Source organism: Uloborus diversus, chromosome 6, assembly GCF_026930045.1.
Source record: "Uloborus diversus isolate 005 chromosome 6, Udiv.v.3.1, whole genome shotgun sequence".
Taxonomy (NCBI): Eukaryota; Metazoa; Arthropoda; class Arachnida; order Araneae; family Uloboridae; genus Uloborus; species Uloborus diversus.
In genome coordinates this window covers 13,241,723-13,266,123 of record NC_072736.1, presented here as the reverse complement: position 1 = coordinate 13,266,123, position 24,401 = coordinate 13,241,723, and the positions used below count along the sequence as shown (strand labels likewise).

Sequence of the window (24,401 nt, the reverse complement as noted above, 5' to 3'; positions counted from 1 at the left end):
GTTTCAAGCTTTTTCTATGATACTTTTTTAATCGGTTAAATAAATAGTTAATTATTTGATGTTATGCTTATTTGAAGTAGTTAAGGAGAGGTACATAGGGTTCTATTTTTCCTAGATGGCGAAGGTTAATCCCTCTCCCCCCAGCTTTTATATTCATCATGTTATAGCCTTAGATCTGACTGCAAGGTTTCTACACCCATCTATTTTTATACATAATTATGATTACTACAGGAATATGTTTGCCAGATTGCTAACCTAAATATGACCAGGAGTAGAGGGAACTCATGCCACTATCTAGGATTTTAGATACATTTTTTTCAGTTTTCAGTTCACTTCTCAAAAACTATTTGCTTGCTAGTTAAATCATTATTTGATAAATTAAAGAGAATGAAACTACCTTTGGAAAGGTGCTTTTATTTGCTGTAGGGGGTGCAAAGATATTTAATTTCCAAGTTTCTGAAATTTGACCTGAGTATTTGTTGATGGCAATAGTTATCACTTCAATGATATATCTCAAATCGAAACTAAAGCAACTGGGAAAAAATAATCAAAGCATCAAAGATAAAAGTACTGAACTCTTTAAAAAAAAAGTAAGTATTAGAATTTTCGTAATTGTTTTTCGCAAAACTAATTTACAAGCACTTGGTTCCCCCTAGCAAGCAAATATCGCGGTTCCTTCATGCTCATTATAATCGAGTTCAACTGAGGTAATTTTAATGTTATAAAAGTAGTCCTTCAAATCTCATTTTGTCCTTCAAAACTCCTTCATTTTTATTTCTTAAGTTGAGTATGAATCCTGTTTAGGTGGAAACTACTTTAAATGATAGACTTCCTAACAGAAAGTTTCACTATTTGGTTTGTCAGTCATAGTAGAATCAATTAGGTAGGTAGAATCAATCATTTAAGTGGAAATTATTTTTAATGATAAATAGGTCATATCCAAATAGTAAACATTTAGTAAGATAGTCCTATTAATTATGTAAAACAAATGACATACGTAAGAAATCTTTTTCCATGGATTTTTTGTCTCTATTACCATTTAGTTTGAATTTATAATCAATATTAAATGAGAAATGTTTCCCATCTAAAATGCTTTTTTTATTTTATTTTCAGGTATAGATGTTGATTGTTGATTCTGAATCTTACATCACAGATTAAATCCAACTTCTACCTCTGAGGAATATTCATTTTTAATGTAGCTAAGTGTTCCTGAAAGGTAGGGGGTGAACCACTTCGTGCATTGGAACTTCATAGCCTTTATCTTCAATGTTGGTGAAAACAGCAGAAATTGTATATTAATGTATATTTAAAGGGAAAAAAAAGATCATCGTCATTGAACTGTTTTTAACATTTTTTGATGAAGTGAAATTTCAAGACAAAAGCTAAGGGAACATTTTACATTGTGTACTGTCATTTGTTGCAAACATCTTATTCCCTCCACTTGGAATATGTATGGAAATAAATGCTTCACTCAAAATAAAAATTTTAAAATATTTTTGTTTGAGAGCCTTTTATTTTTGTATCACAACAGTTGAAAATTTAAATTCTGTCATTCATTATTTGAACTAAAGTGTAATTCCATCATTGCACTCAAAAATATTTATGGCCTTATTTTTAAAAAAATCTGAATTGTATAAGGTTCATTCAAATGAAACCAGATCAGTACATCTAACTTCACATTAGACGTTAGACTATGCCACGGTAACTGCATGTATGGAGACACCATCTATTGGTAGAGAGACTGAACCATGTGCAACATTTCATGTTGCACGGTGACAGTGTGGTTTAATGCCAAAGAGAAGGTGGTCACACAAGTTATTGTCCACTACGGAGCATATCCTGCTTTGACCACAAGGGCCCACTGCTTTTCGAGTTCCTGAAAAGGGGAACTGCAATCAATGCTCAGCGTTATCAAGCCACTTTACAGGGCCTTAGATGAGCCATTAAGTCGAAACGGCTAGGCATGTTGTCCAAAGGCGGCCAATGTGGTGAAGACGACATTGCAGTAGTTTTGGTGGGAAATGCAAGAGCTGGAACATCCACCATGCAAGCCTTTCACTCTGCGATTTTCACGTTTTTGGACCTCTAAAACAAGCTATTCGCTGGTAACACACTGGATATCACAATGGACGATGAAGTGTGAGACTGGGTCGACACACACACAGTCCTGGATGCGATAGCAATCTACTAGCTTCTTCAAAGATGGAATTGACCACCTAGTGTCGCAGTGGGATAAATATGCCAACAGTTTTGGCAGCTATTTTTGAGTTAATAAAATCGCTGCCGTTACTTTACCCTAGTGACCTTGTTTCATTTGAATGCCCCTTATATGTCGTTGGGCATGTAGGTGTATCAAGAAAATAATTTGTTGCAATCATTAAAGTTTTAAACAGCTTTTATTTTGTGGAAGTAAATTCAAGGGACATACTTACTAATAACTTCTCATAATGAAATGCATATATAGATCACTTAAATTGTGAAGTTATTTATGTATAGGAAACCTTGGCTTACTGCTTGGGATTGTATGCAAACTGTTTTGAGTGTAGTGGTCTTCATATTTTTGGATTAATATTTTTCGCTCAATTCGAGTAGTGTTCCTTTATTGTTTTTCAAAATCCTTGAGGGATTATGTGATGTATAAAAGTGAAAAAATAGAATGAGACATTAAAGATAGTACATACTATATTTGACATCAGCACAAGATTATTGATACATTTGTCATACTGCTTATTACACTTCCAAAGACTCTGGGGGGGGGGGGGGGGAGGTTGGGGCTTCCAAAACGTCTTCCACTGTGGTGTAGAACAGTTTTCCCACAACCTTTTTGAGCCCATTGCTCCTTTCCTTGAAAAAACCGCTCGTTGGCGCTAGTGAACATCACTATTGTTGAAAATATAAATGCCTAATTTTAATTTGAAGTAAAATGAATGTAGTGAAGCAAATTCATCCATCTCTTTTACACTAAAGAAAAGAAAGGGGCCTCAGTGGCCGAGCAGTTTGAGTGACTGCTTGACGTTGGCACACTTGAGGCGGTGGGTTCGACTCCCACCCTCGCTCCGGTTGTACTTTTCCTTCTTTGTGATGTAAATTCTTTCATGTGTTGTTTATGTGTGTAATAAAATATATCATGCGTAAGGGAGGCAAAGCACTCAGATTGTAGTCCTCATCAAAAATAAACCTGTGCAATTAAGCACCTAAAGAAAGAAAGAAAAAAAAGCTTGTTATCTTTTTTTTTTTCCTTTTCAAAATTTACTGATATTTGTCAGAAGAGAAATACTTAAGATCACTGACGTACTTTTCTATAACAGAAGTAAATCTCTTATGAAGTTCTTTTCTTTTAAGTTGGAGAAATTAAAGACACATAGCTATTTGTTGACTGAATTAACTAGATGGTCAAGAACATGGTTAAAATAGGGTAGATGACGATGCCAACTGCAAAAATATAAAATCTTCAAAAAAAATTAAATTTTGTGATGAATGATGAAATAATTGATTCAATCAAGGTGTGAGGAGGAGGGTCCTGAACTCAAATTCGTTAATTTTACCTGTGATTCCTTGTCTGAACTCTTTAACTTAACTATCAAGCCATGGCTACGTTTTCAACTTCGATATTCACTGGCTTATTATTATTCTGTCTTATAAATACACTCAAACCTGTTTTTTTGTGCGGTAGATAAGGACCGCATAAAAAAATTCGCTCAAAATTATCCTATTTAAGTACTCATTTTAAAGATAAATTACTCATTTCTGTCCCAATTTCATTGAAATTTTCATATACTGCACAAAAATAGGCTTGGCGTGTACTCATTGCCCCTCACGAATTTTCCACCCCCCGGTTGAGAACCATTGGCCACTGGGTGTGTACTCCATTGTCATTCAACATCAGAAGGCCAGGCTGCGTTTTTCTGAATCGCCTCCTTCAATTTCAGCAGGGTGTCTAGAGTACCGCATAGCATTGTCTGTATGCAAAGCCCTAATGTTTTCCAGGAGGACCTTTTGAAGCTTCTGTCAACACGTGCTTGGCTTGGTACTTATGTTAACAAATAAAATTGCATCGTATCTTTATGTCTCCTATAATACAATTTGACTCTAATACACATCTCTGTCCACAGTCGCCAGGGGAAACTTATTTTCTGACTTATCCTCGTAGATTAGGCTTAGCAGATGACAGAAAATCAAACCCAGATCACAAGAAACAAAAAATTGCACATGAAAATATTTAGGAAACCAAAATATTAGGAGGTGGGTTACAAAATCTTTTTTATAAGGATGAATTGAGATGGAATTATTTTACTTTATGAAGTTGACATAATTTAAAGACATGATCAAATGAAGAAAAATAATGAAGCCTTATTTCTTACAGCCATTCTCTTCACACCAGTCCAGAGCAGTCACAGGGCTTAATTTTAACTCTTAGTAAGATTTTTAGCAATATTTTTTTGGTGCTTGTATCCAGATTACTAAATCATCAGCAAATAATAAACTTTTGATTTAATACCACATATTAATTTAAGAAATAAAACTGAATCACCGACATAAGCTAAATAATGTACAGCTATTAACTTCTCCCCGAGGAATCCTAGTTTATAAGACACTGAGAAAAGAGCTCCTAACTTTATGTTCTCTGACTTGTGGAAAATCTAATTCAGTTAAATGATTTGGAAGACCTATAGTCAAGAGCCCATACTTGGAACATTTTGCCAAATTTAGTTTTGATAGCTAGTATACCTGCCGGCCAAAAGTAAGAAATGGTGTTACAGAATAAATGAATAGTAATCTTAATGAGGCTACGTGAGTTGAACTTTGATGTATCAGCTGTATAGGTTATTTTTATGATTTTGAAAATTTAAAAAAATATATGCAATTTTTTTATTATGGAAATAATTTTGGTTTCCTTCGCCAATAGAGCAGCCTTAGTTTGAATTTGTTTCACAATTCATATCGGCCATGTACCTGTGCCTTATTTGGTCAAATTCATTTCCACCCAATTAATTCAGCACTTATTACATTATAAAGGCCGTAGCCGGGTTTCTATGTTAAATTTGCCCTTGTGGTTTTTTCAGCTCGTACTTGGAGGATCATTTTGGTGTCGAATAAAAATAATATAGCAAAATTTTCAGCTCTTTTATCTCAAACAACCTTTGAGTTTTTCAAAAAAAAAAACTTTTTTCAGTTTTAATTTTTTTTATAGTAAAATTCAGAATTAATGAATGGTAATTTTTTCCCTTAGTCTTAGGAATAAAATGACACATGAAAAATTATTATAGACATAATTTTTAAAAGTAAAGCCGTTTTTTTGCCACGGAAATAAAATTTAAATATTTTTTTTCAATGCTTTTCTGAAAAGTGTCACTCGCCAAATGTTGTCAGAAATTGTCTTTTACACTCGGGATTTTTTTCAAAATTTTTTGAAGTGGTGGAACAATACAAAAAATAAAAAAAAATAAAGCAAATTTTTTCCTTCATAATTTTGCGTTTAAACAAATTTTAATACTTTTTATTGCCGAAAAATTCATTTGAACTAAGTCGGTAAAAAACTGTTAAGTTAATACGAAAATTGAAAAAAATATATTTACGAGGGGGGACCCAAAAATAACCGGATTTTTGTTCTAAAATTTTTATATATTAGTTTATTCACAAAATTTCTTTTGTCTCCTTTAAAGTGTTCACCCTTAGATGCAATACACTTGTTAATTCCTTTTTCCACTGTTAGAAGCTCCCCTGGAACTCGCGAACTTTGACCATGTCCAGTGCCCGTTGCGAAGTAGTTTTTACAGCCTCTACATCATCAAAACTCTTCATTTTCAGATTTTTTTTTAATCCTCTGGAACAGAAAAAGATCACAGGGGGCTAGGTCTGGCGAATACGGGGATCGAAGAACGCCTGGCCACCCCCCTGAGAGGCCAACTAGCGGTTAATAGTAAAGGTTGTGTGTACCGGAGCGTTATCATTGTGAAGGAACCATCCTTCCAATCGCCCTAGTGAGCTCCAACTCACTCTTGTTTCTTTTAAATTTTCGTCAATCGTAAAACGACCACTCTCGTTGAGTTTTTGGCAGATTTTTTCAACGTTTTCATTTTGAGACGTTGAAGGGCGCTCAGAGCGAGCATGATCTTCAACATTTATGCTACCGTGTTTAAAGCGCCCAAACCACTCAAAAACTTATGTACAGCTCATAGCATCGGTCTTGAAAGCTTGTTGAAACATTTGGTAAGCTAACCCGTTGTCGACTTTTCAGGCAGGAGAAGCAAAATTTCAAGCTTAGTTTGTTCTTTTAAATCTACCATGCAATGAGTTCGCAGGCGGAAAGAAACAGCACCTGAGAAAACCAACCCTATGATCAGACGGTATCAATTAAACTGACACCACTTGCACAGCTGGTTTGTGATGGTCTCTTCTTGAGTCATCTAGCTGGAGAACACTCTACTACATCTAGGATTGGCATCGCACCATTAGTCTGGTTTCTTTAGGGTCCCCCCTCATATTGTTACAAATTCTGTAAATAGTAATTATTTTTATGATTAATTTGTTGTAACCTGGCTAAATTTGGTGTTAATTCCATTATCTTTCATCCAAAATTGTCTTAGTAACGTAACCTGTAAATAGTTTCTTGTAATGAATATGCAACCACCTTACATTCGAATGAAGTATATGGTAGCTCCATTTCTGAAAGATACGATTTGTGAATGGAATTAAAAGAAAATACGAGAAATTGGTATTGGTAGAACGTAATCGAAATTTCTCAGTGGAATATTGTGAAAACTTTTCAAGGATTTATAAATAGCCTCCGTAGCATAAAAAGTTAGTCTTGACTGAGCCATCTCGCTGGAGAGTGTGTAGTGTATTAGCTCTGTTTTGTGAAGTTTCTGTGTTTTCTCAAGAACTGTGTCGTCATTTAAAGAATTTCTTGAAGTGGCTGGACTTGTAACAATATATATATATCAAAAATATTGTCTTATCAGACTAAAAGCAAAGAAAATCCTCTAAATTAAGCAGAATCGCATTCAAGTGAGTGGAACTTTTCTATATTTATAATATACTGCTACACCTCTATATCAGTGATTCTAGACCACTGGTCTGTAAAAAATTTTACCGGTTCTCCGGGATTTCTGCTAGTTCAGGTTTTAAAAAAAATTTCCTTATCAAAATAAATAAGAAGGAACACAATACCTATACAAATGTGAAGTTTTATTTACTTATTCTATTTTTGTGATTCACTCTCCTACTTTTCTTTGATTTCTTACTAACAATTATTTACTTGAGTATAATTATCACAATAATTACTTGTCTTTACATTTCTGACAGTTCTTTAATTAGCAAGTCAAATGTTATTTGTTTTATTTATTATTAGTATAACTTTGTTAAAAAAAAAAAAAAAACTTGCCATTCTACAGAATTTTTTCACTAGTTCTTAAATGTTTAATTTTATTTTTAAGAAAAGGATAAAAATGTTACCGATCAGCAAATTTTTTAAAATGTCTTTGCCGGTCCACGTAATGAAAAAGGTTGAAAAACACTGATCGATATTATATTTGATTTAAATAATTTATATGTATCTAGTACAATGGGTTTATACCCCAAAATGAGTGTCTTGGTAACACATGCTTTAAAATATGTTTTGCAATTTTTAAATATATTGATTACATGTTAATTCTAAAAATTATTAATGACTAAAGTTTCTGTCCCTTTAATTAATTAATAATTTTTCTTCTTTGCACCTCACTTCAAACCAATCAAGCTGCATTAACAAAACAAAATGAACAGTAGTTTCAACTAGTTAATTTAAATTTCAACATATTACTTTTCAGTTGAAATCCATAGGGACCAGTTCTTTAATATACTCTGGCTGTATCAGTGAAGTGGTCTTCCAGCTTTGGCTCATTATCCCACATCAGGGGGGGGGGGGAGACCTTGTTATATGAAACTTTAGGAAAAATGTCTGGACTGATCTTTGGACATAATCTTGGATAAATAAAGGAGCAATTGATTTGTGGAGTGCAAGTTTAATAAATAGAACATAATTTCTTGGAGTGATCAATTACAAAGGTTGCCAACAGCAAAAGATGGTTAACCTTTAAGAACACGGTCGGTTTAAAATAACATAATAACAAATACTAAGTAACATAATAACTAATACTGGCGCAGAGTAATAAACTCTGTGTGCCAGCATTTTTAAAACTTAACTATCAATTTTTAAAGATTTTCCTATTTACTACAATGTCTAGTAATGTTATAAAAGTAGCAAAGTTCTAATTGAATGAACAGACCATAGCAATTAAAATGAATGCAATTATAATATAGTAAAAAATGATAACGTTTAATTTGCGAATATAAAATCTAAAAATAAAATAAAAAATGTATACATAAAAATATATTTTAGTCAGAGACAACTCGTTGGCATTTGTTAAACAATTATTGCAGTTCTCACAACTGTATTATGTTATTTTGATACGCTTTTTGCATACAAAATTGGAACATTCAAGTATGAATTCTATAAAAAATAATCAAAACGAACAAGACAAAAAGGCAACTTTCGACTTTAACACAAGTACGTCACTTAAAGGACATTGGAAAAAAAGGGTAAATAATGGCCAGTGTTGGTCAAGTTACTATTCTAAAATTCCTAGCTGCTTTCTCGCTGAGTGGCATGCTCAGTACACCGTCCGTGTTCTTATTATGAAGGTTGGGGCTTTATAATGGCTGCAGTATAATAAATCATATTATGATTGAAAACACCATCTTTTTTTTTTTTTTTTTTTGCATGTCTGGAAATGAACATTTAAACTAAACAATTTTATCCCACCCTTTTAAAAAATAAAAAGAGCATTCAATATCAATATTTAAAAATATTTAATGTTGATAGAAATTACAGAACACAGATAAATGAATGACGGTATAACTAATAAAACAATGGAGTCCATATTTTAAGGTCTTGGTGGTGGTCTCATGCCAGGTGGAGGTCCTGAAAAAAAATTTCAGTTGATAAATTACACAATCACACTTTTAGTGATAAAGGTAATATAACAATTTTAGTTACTAATTTTCACAACATATCCTTACAATAAGTATTGCAAATATTTCGTATGCCACCCCCCCTTTTGTATGCCCCCTTATATATATTTGGATGGTATACACACCCCTAGCTATATTCCCATATACCAGGGTTCCATTAAAGAGAGATTTGGGTCTGTTTGCAGAACTTTCACAAAATTCTAAGGCTTAAAAACTGAATCTGGCGATGTGTATAGCCAAAAAATTCTTATTGAACAAGCATTTTTGAAGTTTGGTGAATTTTAGGTCGCTACTGAAACTTTTCATCATGGAGAATATAAAATTGGGGCGATCACTTGAAAACGCTCAGCTGGAAATGTGGAGCAAAATAACTTCTTTGCGGGGTTTCGGAATTTTCGGGGAACAACTCCGCAAGATGCTGAGCAGTTGGCAACCCTGTCATGATTTACTGTCTGACAGTTAATTACACTAAAAGCCTAACTTTTTAAAGAAGTGCCAAATTCTGACTTGATGATTCTCCTGTATAGTTAACTGCAAGGAAACTAGAGCTCAGTTCAAAAGTCTATGTAATATACACACTTCCTGTCAGGAAAGAGGGAGACTAAGAAAATATTTATGCTTCAAAGTTTTAATTTAAAGAAAACTTTTATTTTTTCTCTGTTCATGACATACATGGCTGCCACACTTCCGTCCAGGGAACAGAATTCCGTCTTTTAAAAATTTGGGCCATCGGATTTTTTTTTTCAAATCAGTTGTGAAAAATCTTTTTCATCTTAAGAAAAAAAAGGAAAAACAACTGTTTTACCCCTCTTTTTGCAGCTGCATTTTGAAATCCCTCCATCGTTGATGCCAGAATGGAGGCTTAAAGTTTGCCAAAACATTGGGGAAGTGAACGTCACTGCTCTTCTGAGTTTACTCGGATCAGTGGATGTGAAGTGAAGGGAATTTTCTTTCTCAAGCGGAAATGAAAGTGGAAACGTTCTTTCTACGTTAAAAAATGAGTTTCATGTTTGGCACGATGATTTTTGCTGATGAAACATTGATTTGAACTAAAAGGCAAATTTTATATAAATAAATGTGCTTATCTTTTTTCTTATTGTTTTTTTTTCCCATGTTCAAAATGATTTTTATAGATGAAACAAATCTTTCACTTTTTAACAAATAAAAGACCTGAAAGTTATCTTTGGCTCTCCTCTGATATGCCCCCCTCTTGGCGAGATTTTAATTTTTCGCTCGATACGAAAATCGCCAATAAGGCGATAACTTGGCAACCCTGGTTTTGCAACTTGAACGCTGGAAAGTAGTTTCTCTAAGTCTGTTTTTGCACGTGTATGTGTTTTAGGAGGTAGCTGCTCATATGTTTCGCTCTTAGGGAGATTTTAAGTTGAATACTCTAAAATAAAGTTTCAATTCAAACTTTATTTTAGAGTATTCTTTTTCTTGTTGTTTTTTAATGTTAATTTAGTTGAATTTCCTATTTTAATTATGAGTTCGGTTTGTGATGTTGTCCAAATGTATCAATTGAAATTTTTGAATGAATCTTCTTTTTCTTTTTCGTCAGGTCGTCCAACGTTTGGACGTACCGGAGTCCTAAATAGTTTTTTTATATTTAAACTAATTGAAAATAAAGAGGTTAGGTAAGTGAACATATTTTGAATTATTGTGTTTTTAGTGTGTTTCTGGTAGTTTGTATTTTGGTCTGGTTGGCATTTTTGTAGCACAAAAATGGTGTTAATTTCACATAAAATCTGTGACTTTATTGTATACTGAACGGAGGAGATCTGTGACTTATATCCGACTGTGATGTATATTAAAAGTCGGAGGGATAACGGACCGAGCGGCAGCGAGGTCCTGGCGAGCCCGAGGTGTCATAGTACTTTCGTAATGAGACCGAGGCAGGGCCGGCGAGCCGAGGTCTCATTACGAAAGTACTATGAGACCGAGGGCTCGTATCCCGGAGAAACAACGGAAAAAAATTAATGCATTAATTTCATTAAATAATTAATGACATAATTTGAATTTTTCCTGTTGGCGCTAAAAAAGCATCGCTAAGAACGATGTATGACATATGACGTCATACATAGTTTTCTTGGCGACGCTTTTTTGGCGCCAACAGGAAAAAGTCGCCAAGAGGGGGGTATATCAGATTTGTTCCTTATCTTTTGAAAGAAATCTTCCAAAAGATAACCTGTTTTTTTTTTTTTTTTTTTTTTCCCAAAGAATAACTAAATAAGTTACTCAATCTGTTAATTTCAACCATTCTTCTATTAATCTGGAAAATTTTGTTAAAGTTTTTATCACAACGCACCATTTTTTTAATTACTATTTTTTGTATGAAATATGAACTATTTATGTAACATGAACTATACAATCTGGAGTTTTTTTCTGCAATAGCAAATAGTAAGTTATTTTTATTGTATTTTATTATTATTTTCTTTTTCTACTTTTACCTCCTAAAAATCTTAGACAATGATATGTTACTTTTTTATTTAGGTTTTAATTTTTACTTAATCTTACACACAATTTGGTTATACGAAATAGTTATAACATCAAAAATTAACATTATATATATATATATGTCTAAAACATCAAACAACCTAAGCGCTAACATTTTGGTGTCGGGAAATGGAGTAACGCACTTTTCAGTCCTGGCCAATTTTAAAGTGGCACCCATGATGACATATATAAAAGATTAAGATGCAAAGATTTTTACATTTGAAATTTAGCTGGATTTGACCACTTTGAGGAGAATGAAATTTGTTTTACTTAGAAGAATTTGGGAAATTTATTATCTAAGACACATTCTCATATTTATGAGAGCAAATTCAGTGCATATCAAAATTAAAAAATAATTTTTCATATGTCACTCATTAACTACTTTATGTAAAAATGGTATTCATTTCATGCTCAAATTTTATGAAATATTTGGTCGAGAGCAGGAGCCTCTTTATGGAAGCCCATGCCTCCTTTTTTTTTTCGACTGTTCTTGAGACTTTTTGCAATTTTCACCTGTGTCAACTAATACATGCTTACTTTTTATTTATTATCTTTTTTTTTTAATTTTTTTTTAATCAATATTTTACAAAAACTTTCTGAACATGTACCCTTTCTTTATTAAACTGTGCTTGGACAACAAACAAGAAAACAAAAAAAATTTTATAATTGAGGCAGTGAGAAGCAAAGAGATGTAAGCATTTTCAAGCTTACAGCAAAACGCGTTTAAAGATAACTTTCTAGGTAGGCTTTCATTGAATTTTTTTTTTCTAAATCACGCTGCACAGCAGCGCATAGCAGGGCTACTAGTACTATCTCTTGCCCCAATACAGAGGAGAGATTCACCTACACCTACCATTTGTACTGATTATCTCCCATATTTTTAATTTTGCCACTTACATCCCTTTGCTTCTCACTGCCACAATTGTTATTAAATAATGCGCTGGATTAATTTTATTTAAAGATTGCAATAACATCTACTTAAATTTTACATTGCCTTAAAATATCTACAGATTATGTACAAAAATTAACATGCATATATATTAATGACATTAGAAATATTTCAATAAAATAAATGTACTTTTTCACTTTTTTAAACTCTTAAATTTCTCACTACCAGGAGTGAATCTATAAACCTTGAAACTGATAAGTCCTTTTTAAAAGATCAAGAAACATTTCAGGCTTTAGACTAAAAATAAAAATAACAATTTCGAAATCTTAAAAGGATAAACCAGAAGCCTACCTCCCCTCATCATTCCAGGTGGGGGTCCTCTCATACCAGGTGGTGGTGCTCCCATCTGTTGTTGTGGCATGCCTCTGCCCATGGGTCCAGGTGGCATTCCGCGACCCATCATTCCTGGAGGTGGGCCCATCATGCCAGGAGGGGGTGCCCCTCTGCCTGGCATGGGGGGCGCTGCCATTCTCTGACCCTGTGGTGCAGGACCCGGCATGGGGGGTCTCATCTGTGGTGGAGCAGCCACGCCAGCGGCACGACCTTGGGGAGCCATCACTTGAGGTGAAGGGCCTCCTACACCTCGTACTGGTCCTTGCAATCCTAAAACAGACATGTAAAACAATCAGTTTGATTTCCTCAATATTCATTACAACATGATGGTTTAAAAACTCCTTCTAGGAGGCCAGAAATAAATTGCATGGCATACCGCATGCACTCCCCTTAAACAACGACCATACTAGAAAAGACAATACATGTACACAAATCTTTAATGGTATGATTTGCAATGATCTGGCAAAAGCTGGTCCTTTAGGGTCCAAAGAACCACTTGAAGAAAATCAGGAAAATCCATATGAAGAATCAGGTTAAATAAAAACCACTACATGTATTTTACTACATTATAAAAAAATAATAATGGTGGTGTAGCATCCAATGGAACCATTGAAGTAGAAAAGTAGAGCTTAATTTAAAATTATTATTTTTATTTTTTCTTGACTTATATGCACCCCCCCCCCCCCCCCCAAGGTTGGTGGATGTTTGAGACAATTTTAACTTTTATACAATTCAATTTATTACAGTGCTTTAAGATTATTTCGTTGTTTTCATTGAAAGATATAAGTCCATGATAAAGTGCCTACCACAAATATACTATACTAAGTGACGTAACCATTGAGAAAGGATAAAAGGTGGAGAGAGTGAAGCTGTCAAATCTTGAAACAAAGATCTCAAGTCATGTGATACATTTTAAAGATAAGTGTTGGCAGAAATCAGGTTTCTTTCACTGGTTTCACGTAAATCAGTCTCCCATTCGTCGAGTGTTTCCTGAGCCAATGATTGGACTTGCTCTCTCCCAGTTACTAATTCCTACTCTGAGAACTTAACAGTCAATCGGGCACTAGCTAAACATTTAAGTTTCCAAGTCAAATACCATTTGCCATTTCACACTAGTTTGCTAGATGTAGACAATATAAGTTCAGAAAACTGGTTAGAAAAGTTTCAATTGATTTCACTTTAGGAACATTTTTTAAAAAGTAGGAATTTTAGGAAAATCAAGACTACTACCCCTGTACAATGAAAATTTCCTACTTTAAGTAGTAAATTCTTTTAACCAATATTCTAATAAGCAGGCATGACAGTATTTCAATAGAAAATATAAAAATATTAATGTTGTTACTGTCCCCCGGCAGTATTTACTGTAACGAAAAATTTATGGCACTGGGACGGTCCACGGCATGCTAAGATTTATAATGCAAAATGTGTTGTTTCTTCTGGGATAAAGGCGCGAGTTAGAAACTTACCGACAGGTGCAGTACCAACTGGAGCAGCAGGAACACCTCTTCCAGCCGCACGACCAAGTCCCAATCCGGGAACAGCTCCAGGAATGGGGACTCTGGGAATACCTTCCTACAGAGATCTTGGTTTATAAGACTCTTATTAGGCCAGTTCTAAGTTATGCTTCTGAAACATGGCCTTTGACTAAAACCGGAGAGCACAAGATATCAATTTTCGAGAGAAAGGTTTTAAGAAGCATTTTTGGAGGCATCAATGAGAACGGTGTCTGGAGACGACGATTAAATTTTGAAATTTACAGATTGTTTAGAGAACCTGACATAATAAAAAGCATAAAAATTAGGAGAATGAAGTGGGCGGCCCATGTCTCTCGAATGAACGAAGAAAACCCAGTTTAAAAAGTTTTTGCTGCAAAACCTGTGACAATTCGAGGAAGGGGACGACCAAAAATGAGATGGTTGGATTCTGTTGAATCTGACTTCGATATTCTCAAAGTTAAAAATTGGAAAACCCAGGCAAAAAGTAGGACGTCTTGGAAGATTCTCCAAAGGAAGGCCTTGGCCCACCCTGGGCTGTCGATCCAACTATGATGATGATGATGAGAAACTTACCGACAGGTGCAGTACCAACTGGAGCAGCAGGAACACCTCTTCCAGCCGCACGACCAAGTCCCAATCCAGGAACAGCTCCAGGAATGGGGACTCTGGGAATACCTTCCTACAGAGAGAGAAAAAGCACAATGTCAAACTGATCTTAATGATAATTTTTTAAAAATCATTTGAATTTCGACTTCTTGAATTCAAATTGTGTTTTCCGTAACCACAGATTGAGATAAGACCCCACTGGTTGCAAGATTCGCACCCGTATTAGTAATCTGGAAATTTTGTATTTAGATGGAGTTTTTCTTTCTAAGTTGATGTTTTTTCTAAAAAAACGTAATTTTACAAAACTTTTTTAAAAGTGAATTTGCTTACCATATTTTTCTACATATTATCCGGGGAGGCGTATAATCCGCAGATCCTATAATCGGACTGAAGGGGGGAAAATCCTTGTTTTGGTTTAGATTTAACATACAATTTTAGCAACTAAATTAAAAACTTGAAGAAGTATTAACTTTTAAAGTATATTTAAAATTAATATGAAAAATAATATAAAAAGTAATGATTTCATCTTAAAATTGTCAATATAGTAGGCTAATTACTTGAAGACTAGAAGTAAAGAAAGGAGCAAAGGGTCTTATCATGTGCAAACAAAGGCTTCTTCCTTTACTGTATGTTGTTTATTTTACATAGCCTGAATCACGAAAGAACATTCAGGTTATGTAAAATAAACAACATACAGGCAGCATAACGTTCTCTATAGGCGAATCCGACTGAAAATATCGAGAAGGCGTTGATGTTGAGAAAAAAAGCAAATACTCTGCGACAGCATACAATACGCACCTCATCAATTTTACTATTTTAAGATTATGTGCAGGAAAATATGGAAAGTTAAGTCTTGAATAAACGCACATTTGTCCTCGAATTGAACCGAACTATTGCTTTCGTCACTCGTCTGGACAGTACTAATTCTATATTAGCTACCAGTTTGTTTGGCACTCTTTGCTTTGCAAAAAAAATTGAGAAAGAAAGAACTGTTACTAACTTCTAAGACATAAAAATTAGGTCCCTGTTTTGACCACAAACAATACCCGTTCTTCGTGTAACCATTAAAATCAAGCATGAGTCTATCATTGCTCCTTCGAGTGGAAAGACTATGAGTGAATTCAAACATTTTATTTAAACACTAGTGGCACCCGCACGGCTTCGCCCGTAATAGAAAAATTAAAGGTCTTTTGGTTCACTTGTATATTTACAAATGATGTATGGTGAATTTTCTCACCAATTGGCTTGTACCGACGTTACAGTTCCACGTTATGATAATTTCGTATCTCGCCAATTGGCTCGTGCCCATGTTACGATTCCACGTTATGATAATTTCGTAATTTATGATAGTTTTTTTTTCTTAAAATTTGAATAAAAAAAGAACCACATCGAATTTTCGAAAAAACGCTTCGAGGTGCACACCCCCATGCTACATACTAACTTTGTGCCAAATTTCATGAAAATCGGCCGAACGGTTTAAGCGCTATGCGCGTCACAGACATCCTACGGACATCCTCCGGACAGAGAGACTTACTGCTTTATTATTAGTAAAGAAGATAAATACGGGTACATGAAATACACCGCCAGCTCAGTCATTCCAGACGAGGACTGCAGTTTCGTGCTTATTAGCACTCATCAGCCCGGCATAGGAAAGTGACTGAGCTGGAGATGGAAAACCTCTTATGGAAGCCAAGAGTGCCAAACAAACTGGTAGCTAAAATAGAATTAGCATTGACCAGTTTGTTTGCACTGACTTTTGTTGTTGACCAGCATTAGCTACCAGTTTGTTTGGCACTCTTGGCTTCCTTAAGAGGTTTTCCACCTCCAGCTCAGTCAGTTCCTATGCCGGGCTGATGACTGCTAATAAACACGAAACTGCAGTCCTTGGCTGGAATAACTGAAACTGGTGGTGTATTTCATGTGTTTCTGCCTTAGCTCTGGCTATAGTGCGGTAACTTACTGAAAATACCTTACCTCACCTTTAATCTTCGAGTTGAACCGAACCATTGCTTCGGTCACTTGTCTGGTCAGTGCTAATTCTATATTAGCTACCAGTTTGTTTGGCACTCTTTGCTTTCTTAAGAGGTTTTCCACCTCCAGCTCAGTCACTTCCTATGTCGGGCTGATGAGTGCTAATAAGCATGAAACTAGTCTTCGGCTGGAATGACTGAGCTGGCGGTGTATTTCATGGATCTCTGCCTTTGAGTTAAATTATAGTACTGTATAGAGACAAGAATTGCCATAAATTATGGAAAACATGCTTTTCAAATACCCTTAAACAGATTAAAAAAGTAAAGACATATTTATTTTGTAAATGATTTAAGAAAAAAAGGAAGTTGGAAGTTTGATGTATGTCAAAATATGATCTGGACAATGCTATTATTTGAGAACTAAATATATTATTAATATGTTTTAAAGGCATTTTTTGATCCTCAAAAGCAATTTTAAATTATTTTAAAGTGTTTTCAGGCAGTATCTTTGAAGCAAAATCATTTTTCTTAAACATTGTGAGATGTCTATCCAAATTGCGTTACGTTCTAGACGGCGATAATTCTATCCATGTATTCATTATTATAAATGATCTTCTACCTTGTAATCTTAATAAAAAAAGGCTATTATAATGTTACTTTCTTTAATCCATTGGTATTTTGCACAATTAATACGTTATGCATTGAACATTACATAAATAACAGTAGAAACACAAGTTTCGATTGTAACGAACACATTTAAGTAAACAAAACTGCGGCAGCTCATAACTCTGCAACATTTCGAACATGATTATCTGTTATTTTGCTGATATCTTGGATAAAATGTTTTCTAATTAGGATCGATATCTAAACAGCAATTACTTAATAAATAATTCTTTAATGTTCTAATATTTAGATATTTCTCTCTTTGCACAAAAATCGCCAAGCAAACCCGGATTGGCGACAACTCACAGCGTATGATAAGCAAAGGGTTACCAGCGGGGAATTCCAGTTTTCGCCAACAGCGCCAGTTTTGTCGACTTTATCCCCTGCGCTCGATGTTTTTTTTTTGATTCTGGGGCATTCCAAGGTATTTTTGACATTTATGTAGAGTCTGTAACGTGACCTTTTTTGCCATAACTTTTTAGTTTACTGTTTGATTAGCATATTATTTTATTTTGATCTTTTCCCACCAACACACCAGCTCAAATTAAAATAATTTGCAAATCAAACGGTAAGTTAAAAAGTTATGGCAAAAAAAGGTCACGTTACGGACTCTACATAATTTTAAAAATACCTTGGAATGCCCCTTCTACGAAACCATAACAAAATTTTATTATTTAAAGACCAGTGTATAAAGTCATTCAAGTACTTTAAATCCTCTATTTTTCATTGCAGGATTTAAAAATAGATAAAATTTTCATTGAAAAAGTTCAAAAAGTGTGAAACTTACATTATGATGATGTCCAAAGTCTGTTACCTATTGGACAACTATGTCCAAAATCTGTTGCCTACAGACCAATCATTAAATTTGCTATTTATTAATTTTACAAATACCTGCTGTCTTTTTATGCTTGTATATGATGTTCTAGGTGTACATACTATGCATATGCAATAAAAACAAAATTGATGTCAAATTTCAAAATATTAAAAATTGCTCAGAATTTTTTTTTTTTTTTTTTGTTCCTTTCTTTTGAGAACTACCCCAGGGTATTTTTTTATCCGTTACCCGATTAAGCGGAGCTGAGAGTACTAGTCTGCTCTGCTTGTCTATTAGAAAGAATCCAATTAGAAAACGCATCCTGAATTGTTTCGAACAACATGAAAATCTCCCTCTACCTACTGCAGAAAATAGAATTTAAGTAAATAACTCATAATCGATCAAAATCCCACTCCCACTCCAAAGACAAAAAAAAAAAAAAAAAAAGATAGAAACATACATAACCAATATATTTTTTAAAAAAAATTCCCTTTAACCCCGGGTCCAACTAACTTGTGCCAACTGGCATAGCTTTTCATGCTAAGGCACTCTTGAGCATTACAAAATAGTAGTTATACCTTTTTATAAATAGCTTTCAAATTTATTGTCTCTAGTAATATATTTTGCTCTTTAGCTCCGGACTTGAACCGAGTTGAGCATAGAAATTTTTGCTAAAATAGAAACTGTTATATCTGCTGTTCTAATTAACTGAGAAAATAAGAACAAGCTTTATTTGATGCAGAAAAAAATCTCTTTCAAATGACATCAAATAAAGTTAAGGGGTGAGGGAAATCTTTCACCCTTTTAATAGCCATTATATAGTGAAACTAGCTGTATCCGACGCACGTTGCTACGCCAACAAAAAAAATACATCATTATACTGATTTTCATGACAATCGGTTGAACGGGACAGAAATTGCTACTCTGCAGTGCCACCTGGTGGCGAGTGGCTTCAATGAGCATATTATGCACCTTCTCCGTGGAAAAATACATATATATAGCAATTTTCATAATAATCAGTCCAGGTATCAAGTGAAGCCGTGACTATACTCAAATTTTGTACTCACGCAGTTTGCAACATCAATCAATCGCTAAAAATATCAAATAGAAAAAGTTTTAAATCCCCCCGTTGCATGAAAAGCCATAAAACAATAAAGAAAGAATTTATTTGTTCAAACTCAAGAAAAATGGCAACAGCTAACTTCTTATCAATGAGATCTTTCACGCGAATTAATTTCTGCAGCCGATCATTTTATTCGTATTTATCCAATGGATTGTGACTTAAATTGGGATAAAAAAGGAACTATCGATTGGATTTTTTTCGAACTGGTCTAGAAACATTCCCAGTACCAAAAATAACAAACGGTGAAAGTTTCAGCCAAATCTGCCGGGTAGTTTTTGAGTTCATGGATGACATACAGACAAACATTCATTTTTATATATATAGATTGTAGCTCAAAAATTAATTACAAAAAAAAAAATCTGAATTTTAAAAAAATCCCAGGGGCAAACCTCTAGGGCTCGAAGTATTTTTGTACAAAATATCAAGGCTGTAGTTTCTATGGGGTCTTGTGGACCCAGGCTCGCCACAGATATCCTTTTACAATTTCATCGTCATTATTTTTTTCTAATATATAGAGATATTTTTAATCTTTACTAGTAGTCATGTAACGAGGAAAATTGTGCAATGAAGTGGCTTATACCTTAACATAAGAAAAATGACTTACTTCAGCAGGTGGTGGTCCTTCAACAGTCAACGATACTATGTTTTCGCCGCGCAATAGTACAAGACCGAGAACCCTTTTCTCTTCTTTTTCACTATCTTTATTTTTCTTCGGCTTTATCTTGCGAAATTCTTCACAGTCGCCCAAAATAAGATTCATGTGCTTATCAAACGCTTTGAAAGTTCCAATGAAAATGCGACTGTCTTGCAGAGTCACTCGCATTCGATAATTAAGATGCTGAAGCATCTTATTATTCTTGCTTATCGTCTGTAAAAAAAGTAGAAATCTTCTTCAAAACACATGCTATATTTTATTTCAGTGGCATACAAGTAACAAAATTACAGTCAAAACTCATTGAGGCAAAATCAATTAACATGAAATATCTAGTGGCTGGAAAACCTTTCTAAGCATTAAAATGAGCAAACTGGTGTCATTTTCAAAGAATTAAACCTATGCACAGTTGCAGGGGCATGCACAGAAATTTTGTCAAAAATGACTTTTCCAGGCCCCCCTCCATTTTGTTTACCCCTATATTTCACCCCTAGTTTTAAAAATATTGGGCAAACAACCTTTTTTTTTTCTGAGGTAAAACTTGTAACATTTGAGACTACTGAAATCCTGAAATGTCACACACGTTTCAAGTTTTATAACAGTAATAATTAATTGCAAAAAAAACTGAGGATAATTATATTGTGCATGTAATAGTTTTATAAAAGTATGTAAATTAAGACAATAAAAACCAATCCTTGATTTTTTTTATGCTCAGCTAATGAAAAAGAACTTTGAAAAGAAAAAATTGAGAAAAAATGTCACACATGTTACAGTGAAATCGCCCTCCATTCAACTTCTCTGCAAGTTAATAACTTCCCTATTTTACTATTTTAGTGCATTAGCTTTTTTATATTTTTGGTAAGTAGATAACATCCCCCCCCCCTCCAAAAAAAAAAAACTTTCAAAAGTTGAAAGTCTCACCCTTTAAAAATTTTATAGCTCAACAGAATATTTAGAGGTCCCCCAACAGTGTTGAATTTTGCCAAAAGGCCCCAAATTTAGCAAAAGTTTACTAAAACAAATGTTGTCCACTAGCGCCCCCTACATTGTTTAAAATGTAACCATTTATACATGCACTAGTGCCTTAGTTGAAATCTATTTTTGAAAAAGGCACCAACTGTATTAACTGTAACCATATCACTAAACTAAAAGAGCTATTTTTTCCTCTTTGGATTCGATGCTGGAAACATCAACTGCTGATAATAAAAAAAATGGATAGAAAACTCTGATTAAAATTTCTCTATCAAAATGAGGAAAAATGATTTTGTATGGCTCATTTAATCTAGAAATTAGGAAAATTTTTCACTTTAGTAGGGTTGTGGACACTTGGAACACTTGAGCGAAAGAGGCTGAAATGAGTAAGGGAGTAGATAGCTTTAGGAGGGACATTGATCTTCATTGGGGACTAATAAACTTACTAGGACCAGCTTGCTGGGCCCAGAACCTGTTGCTGGTCATCACATTTGCACGTCTGCTATCAGGAAGAGATGTAATGCTAAACTTCATTTATTTTCATCTTACCAAGAAACACACAATCAGACACAGCACTGTTCTAGCATATGATCAAATTTTACCATTTTGAGGAAAATCCAGACTGCCAATAAGGCAATAACATGTATCAAGGGACGTCAAGGATTTTTACTTAAAGCAGGCAAATTTAATGAAGCATCGAAGTAGAAAAAATCCAAGAGATGAGGTGAATCAAAAGCTGTAAATTACAAATGCCTGGATTAGTTGTTTAATGTAAACAACGCCAACTCAAAAAATATTATAAGGACAGGCAGTTTCACAAATTCAACTAGAGTCAAAGGAAGGGTGTACTGGTGTTTAGATTAATGATTAACTATACGGGGGAAAAGAGCAACAGAACGATCAGAAAAAATTGATAAACGACTGACAGTCTCACCCATATCAGCTCATGCAACATCAAAAGTATACTTTTGAAACGATTACAAGAGAACTTTTGAATCTTTCTGTCTTGATAGTAGGAATAAATGTTAAAACTTCCACTCAAAAACCAGGTGGTCTTCATACAGCTCATTGGATGAACAGAGTAACTTATTCCTTATAAACAGATTTTTAAAAAAAAAATTGTATATCCAAATGCAAATAGAAATGTGACGACCAGCTACAGACTCTAGGCCCAACTAGGCTGGTCCAAGTCAGTTTATTAGTCCCCAATGAAGATAAATGGCCCTCTTAAAGCTACCTACCTCTTTTAGTCATTCAGCCTCTTCCGCTAAACTGTTCCTCGAGTCTACTACACTACTAAAGTGAAAATTTTCCTAATTTCCAGATTAAATGAGCAATACATAATCATTTTTCCTAGTACTGATAGATATTATTCCGAAATTTTAATCAGAGTTATGTATCCTTTTTTCTCACCAGCAGTTAATGTCACCAGCATAGAATCCAAAGACGAAAAAAACGACTCTGTTGGATTACTGTGATATGGTTACAGTTAAAACAGTTGGAACTTTTTTTAGAATAAATTAATTACAACTAAGGCATTAGTATATGTACAAATGGTTACATTTCAAAATGAAATAGGGGACGCTAGTGGACGTAAACCCGTTTTAGTGAAATTTCGCTGAATTTGGGGCATTTTGGCAAAATTCAACACTTTTAGGGTACCTCTAAATATTTTCGTAGAGCTATAAAATTTAACCAGTGTTAAAATGACCACCATAGGAAACTTTTTAGAGGGTGAGATTTACAACTTTTGAAAGTTTTTTTTTTTTTTTTTTTTTGACACCCTAAGGTACAACAGTCATTTCATTTCAAGAGAAAAAATGAAGATAGATATCTAATTTTTGAAAATATTTTCTGAAGCTTTGTTGTTTCGACAAGTTAGGGGGCATTAAGAACCCTTTTATTTAAGCAAAGTTCTGAAATGGTTGCTTCAATCTTGTAACTCATCCGAGTAAAGTAATGCTTTTGTTTAGCGTTTTATGGTCTTCAAACACCACTAGAATGACCACGAATAAAACTACAAATCGCAGTACATCCTAGTTCAAGCACGTTTAACTAATTCGCTCGCTCACATTACCATAAATATAGCATTGAACTGAAAATATACTTCGACTACTTGATCAGTTTCTTAGCAACTGAAAGAAAGACCAATGCATAGTTGAGGGTTAAAACGTTTACTGATTAAAGTATGATTTATAGTTAACTCAATCATATTCAGCTAAAAATGGATCAATAAACTTATTCAGTGCAAATGGTCAAATTACGCGGTAGAGTGACAGAAAAATTCATTAAGAAACGCATATATTTCGGATCCGACAAAACAAAAATCAAGCAGTGTGAAGTATAATATTCTTCATAAGAAATAAAATACAGCATTCAAAGACTTACCATCTTTGTGTTTTTTTAATCCAAAAGCCAATCAACCACGAATTTTAAACAAAACACCCGAACTCCGAACTCTGGATTTGAACGGTTAAGTCCAGACCGGTCTCCTCGATGACTTGACGTCACGAACTAAAATCAAAATCGTTATTGATGCTGCCATCTAGTGATGAGTCGTGCATTAATTTCAACTTTGATTAAATTGACATCTTTGTGCGGAAGACTAAAAACATAATCAGAGATGCCCCGATGGGAGATCACTGACCAGCAAATTCGGAGATAGCATTATTGCGATGTTTCTAAAGTAACTTTTTATTGCTATTTTCATCATCTTCATTATCAATATTATTATTATGGAGGCATAGGACGCCAACAGTGGTCAAATGAGGACAATGGGCAGTTCGGATTGATCAAAAAAAAGAAAAAAATTAATTTGAATTTTGACATCTTGAATTCAAATTATGTTTTTCGCAATTATGAGTGTGTGTATGTAGGCATGTGTGTTTGTGTGTGTGGGGGGGGGGTGCTTGTGTGTACGGGTTATGAGTATGTGTGTTTGTGTCTGTGTGCTGGCATAAGTGTGTGGGTAGTTGTGTGTATGAATGTGTGTGGGGGGGTATGTGTATGTGTGGGGGGGGTATGTGTATGTGTGTGTAGGCATATGTGTTTGTGTCTGTGTGCAGGCATGAATGTGTGGGTATTTGTGGTGTATGTGTGTGTACGTATGCGTGTGTGTATGTGTATGTGTGTGTAGGTGTATGTGTGTATAGGTGTATGTGTGTGTGTATGTCCGTGTGTGTGTGTGTGTAGTTGTGTATGATGCGCGTGTGTGTAGGACATGGATGCAACCTGGAGACGGCTTTCGCTATAGGAGCAGCATCGTGAGGAGCCGGTCGACGGTGATGGTGCGGAGGGTGGCGGTGGGAAAATAAA

At 34.4% G+C, this 24,401-nt stretch overlaps 1 protein-coding gene across 2 annotated transcripts; it reads right to left on the bottom strand.

Moving 5' to 3' along the window:
- Positions 1–8,833: 8,833 nt before the first annotated feature.
- On the bottom strand, positions 8,834–23,569 carry LOC129224315 (small nuclear ribonucleoprotein-associated protein B-like). Of its 2 annotated transcripts, none has more exons than XM_054858752.1 (5): positions 23,475–23,569; positions 20,067–20,330; positions 14,860–14,965; positions 12,749–13,060; positions 8,834–8,962 (listed from the first exon to the last, which is right to left on the bottom strand). In XM_054858752.1, exons 1-5 carry the CDS (start codon positions 23,475–23,477, stop codon positions 8,925–8,927), a joined length of 723 nt encoding a protein of 240 aa, XP_054714727.1. In that variant the 5' UTR covers positions 23,478–23,569; the 3' UTR covers positions 8,834–8,924. The 2 variants fall into 2 exon arrangements, with proteins under 2 accessions (XP_054714727.1, XP_054714726.1); XM_054858751.1 differs by lacking the exon at positions 14,860–14,965 and adding an exon at positions 14,257–14,362.
- Positions 23,570–24,401: the final 832 nt, after the last annotated feature.

What these genes read in the sequence shown, in the direction of transcription:
- LOC129224315 (XM_054858752.1), bottom strand. An exon ending in AAGGACCACCACCTGCTGAA is followed by an intron (nt 14,966 to 20,066) that starts GTAAGTCATTTT and finishes CTCTCTCTGTAG; the next exon opens with GAAGGTATTCCCAGAGTCCC. An exon ending in AGTTGGTACTGCACCTGTCG is followed by an intron (nt 13,061 to 14,859) that starts GTAAGTTTCTCA and finishes TGTCTGTTTTAG; the next exon opens with GATTGCAAGGACCAGTACGA.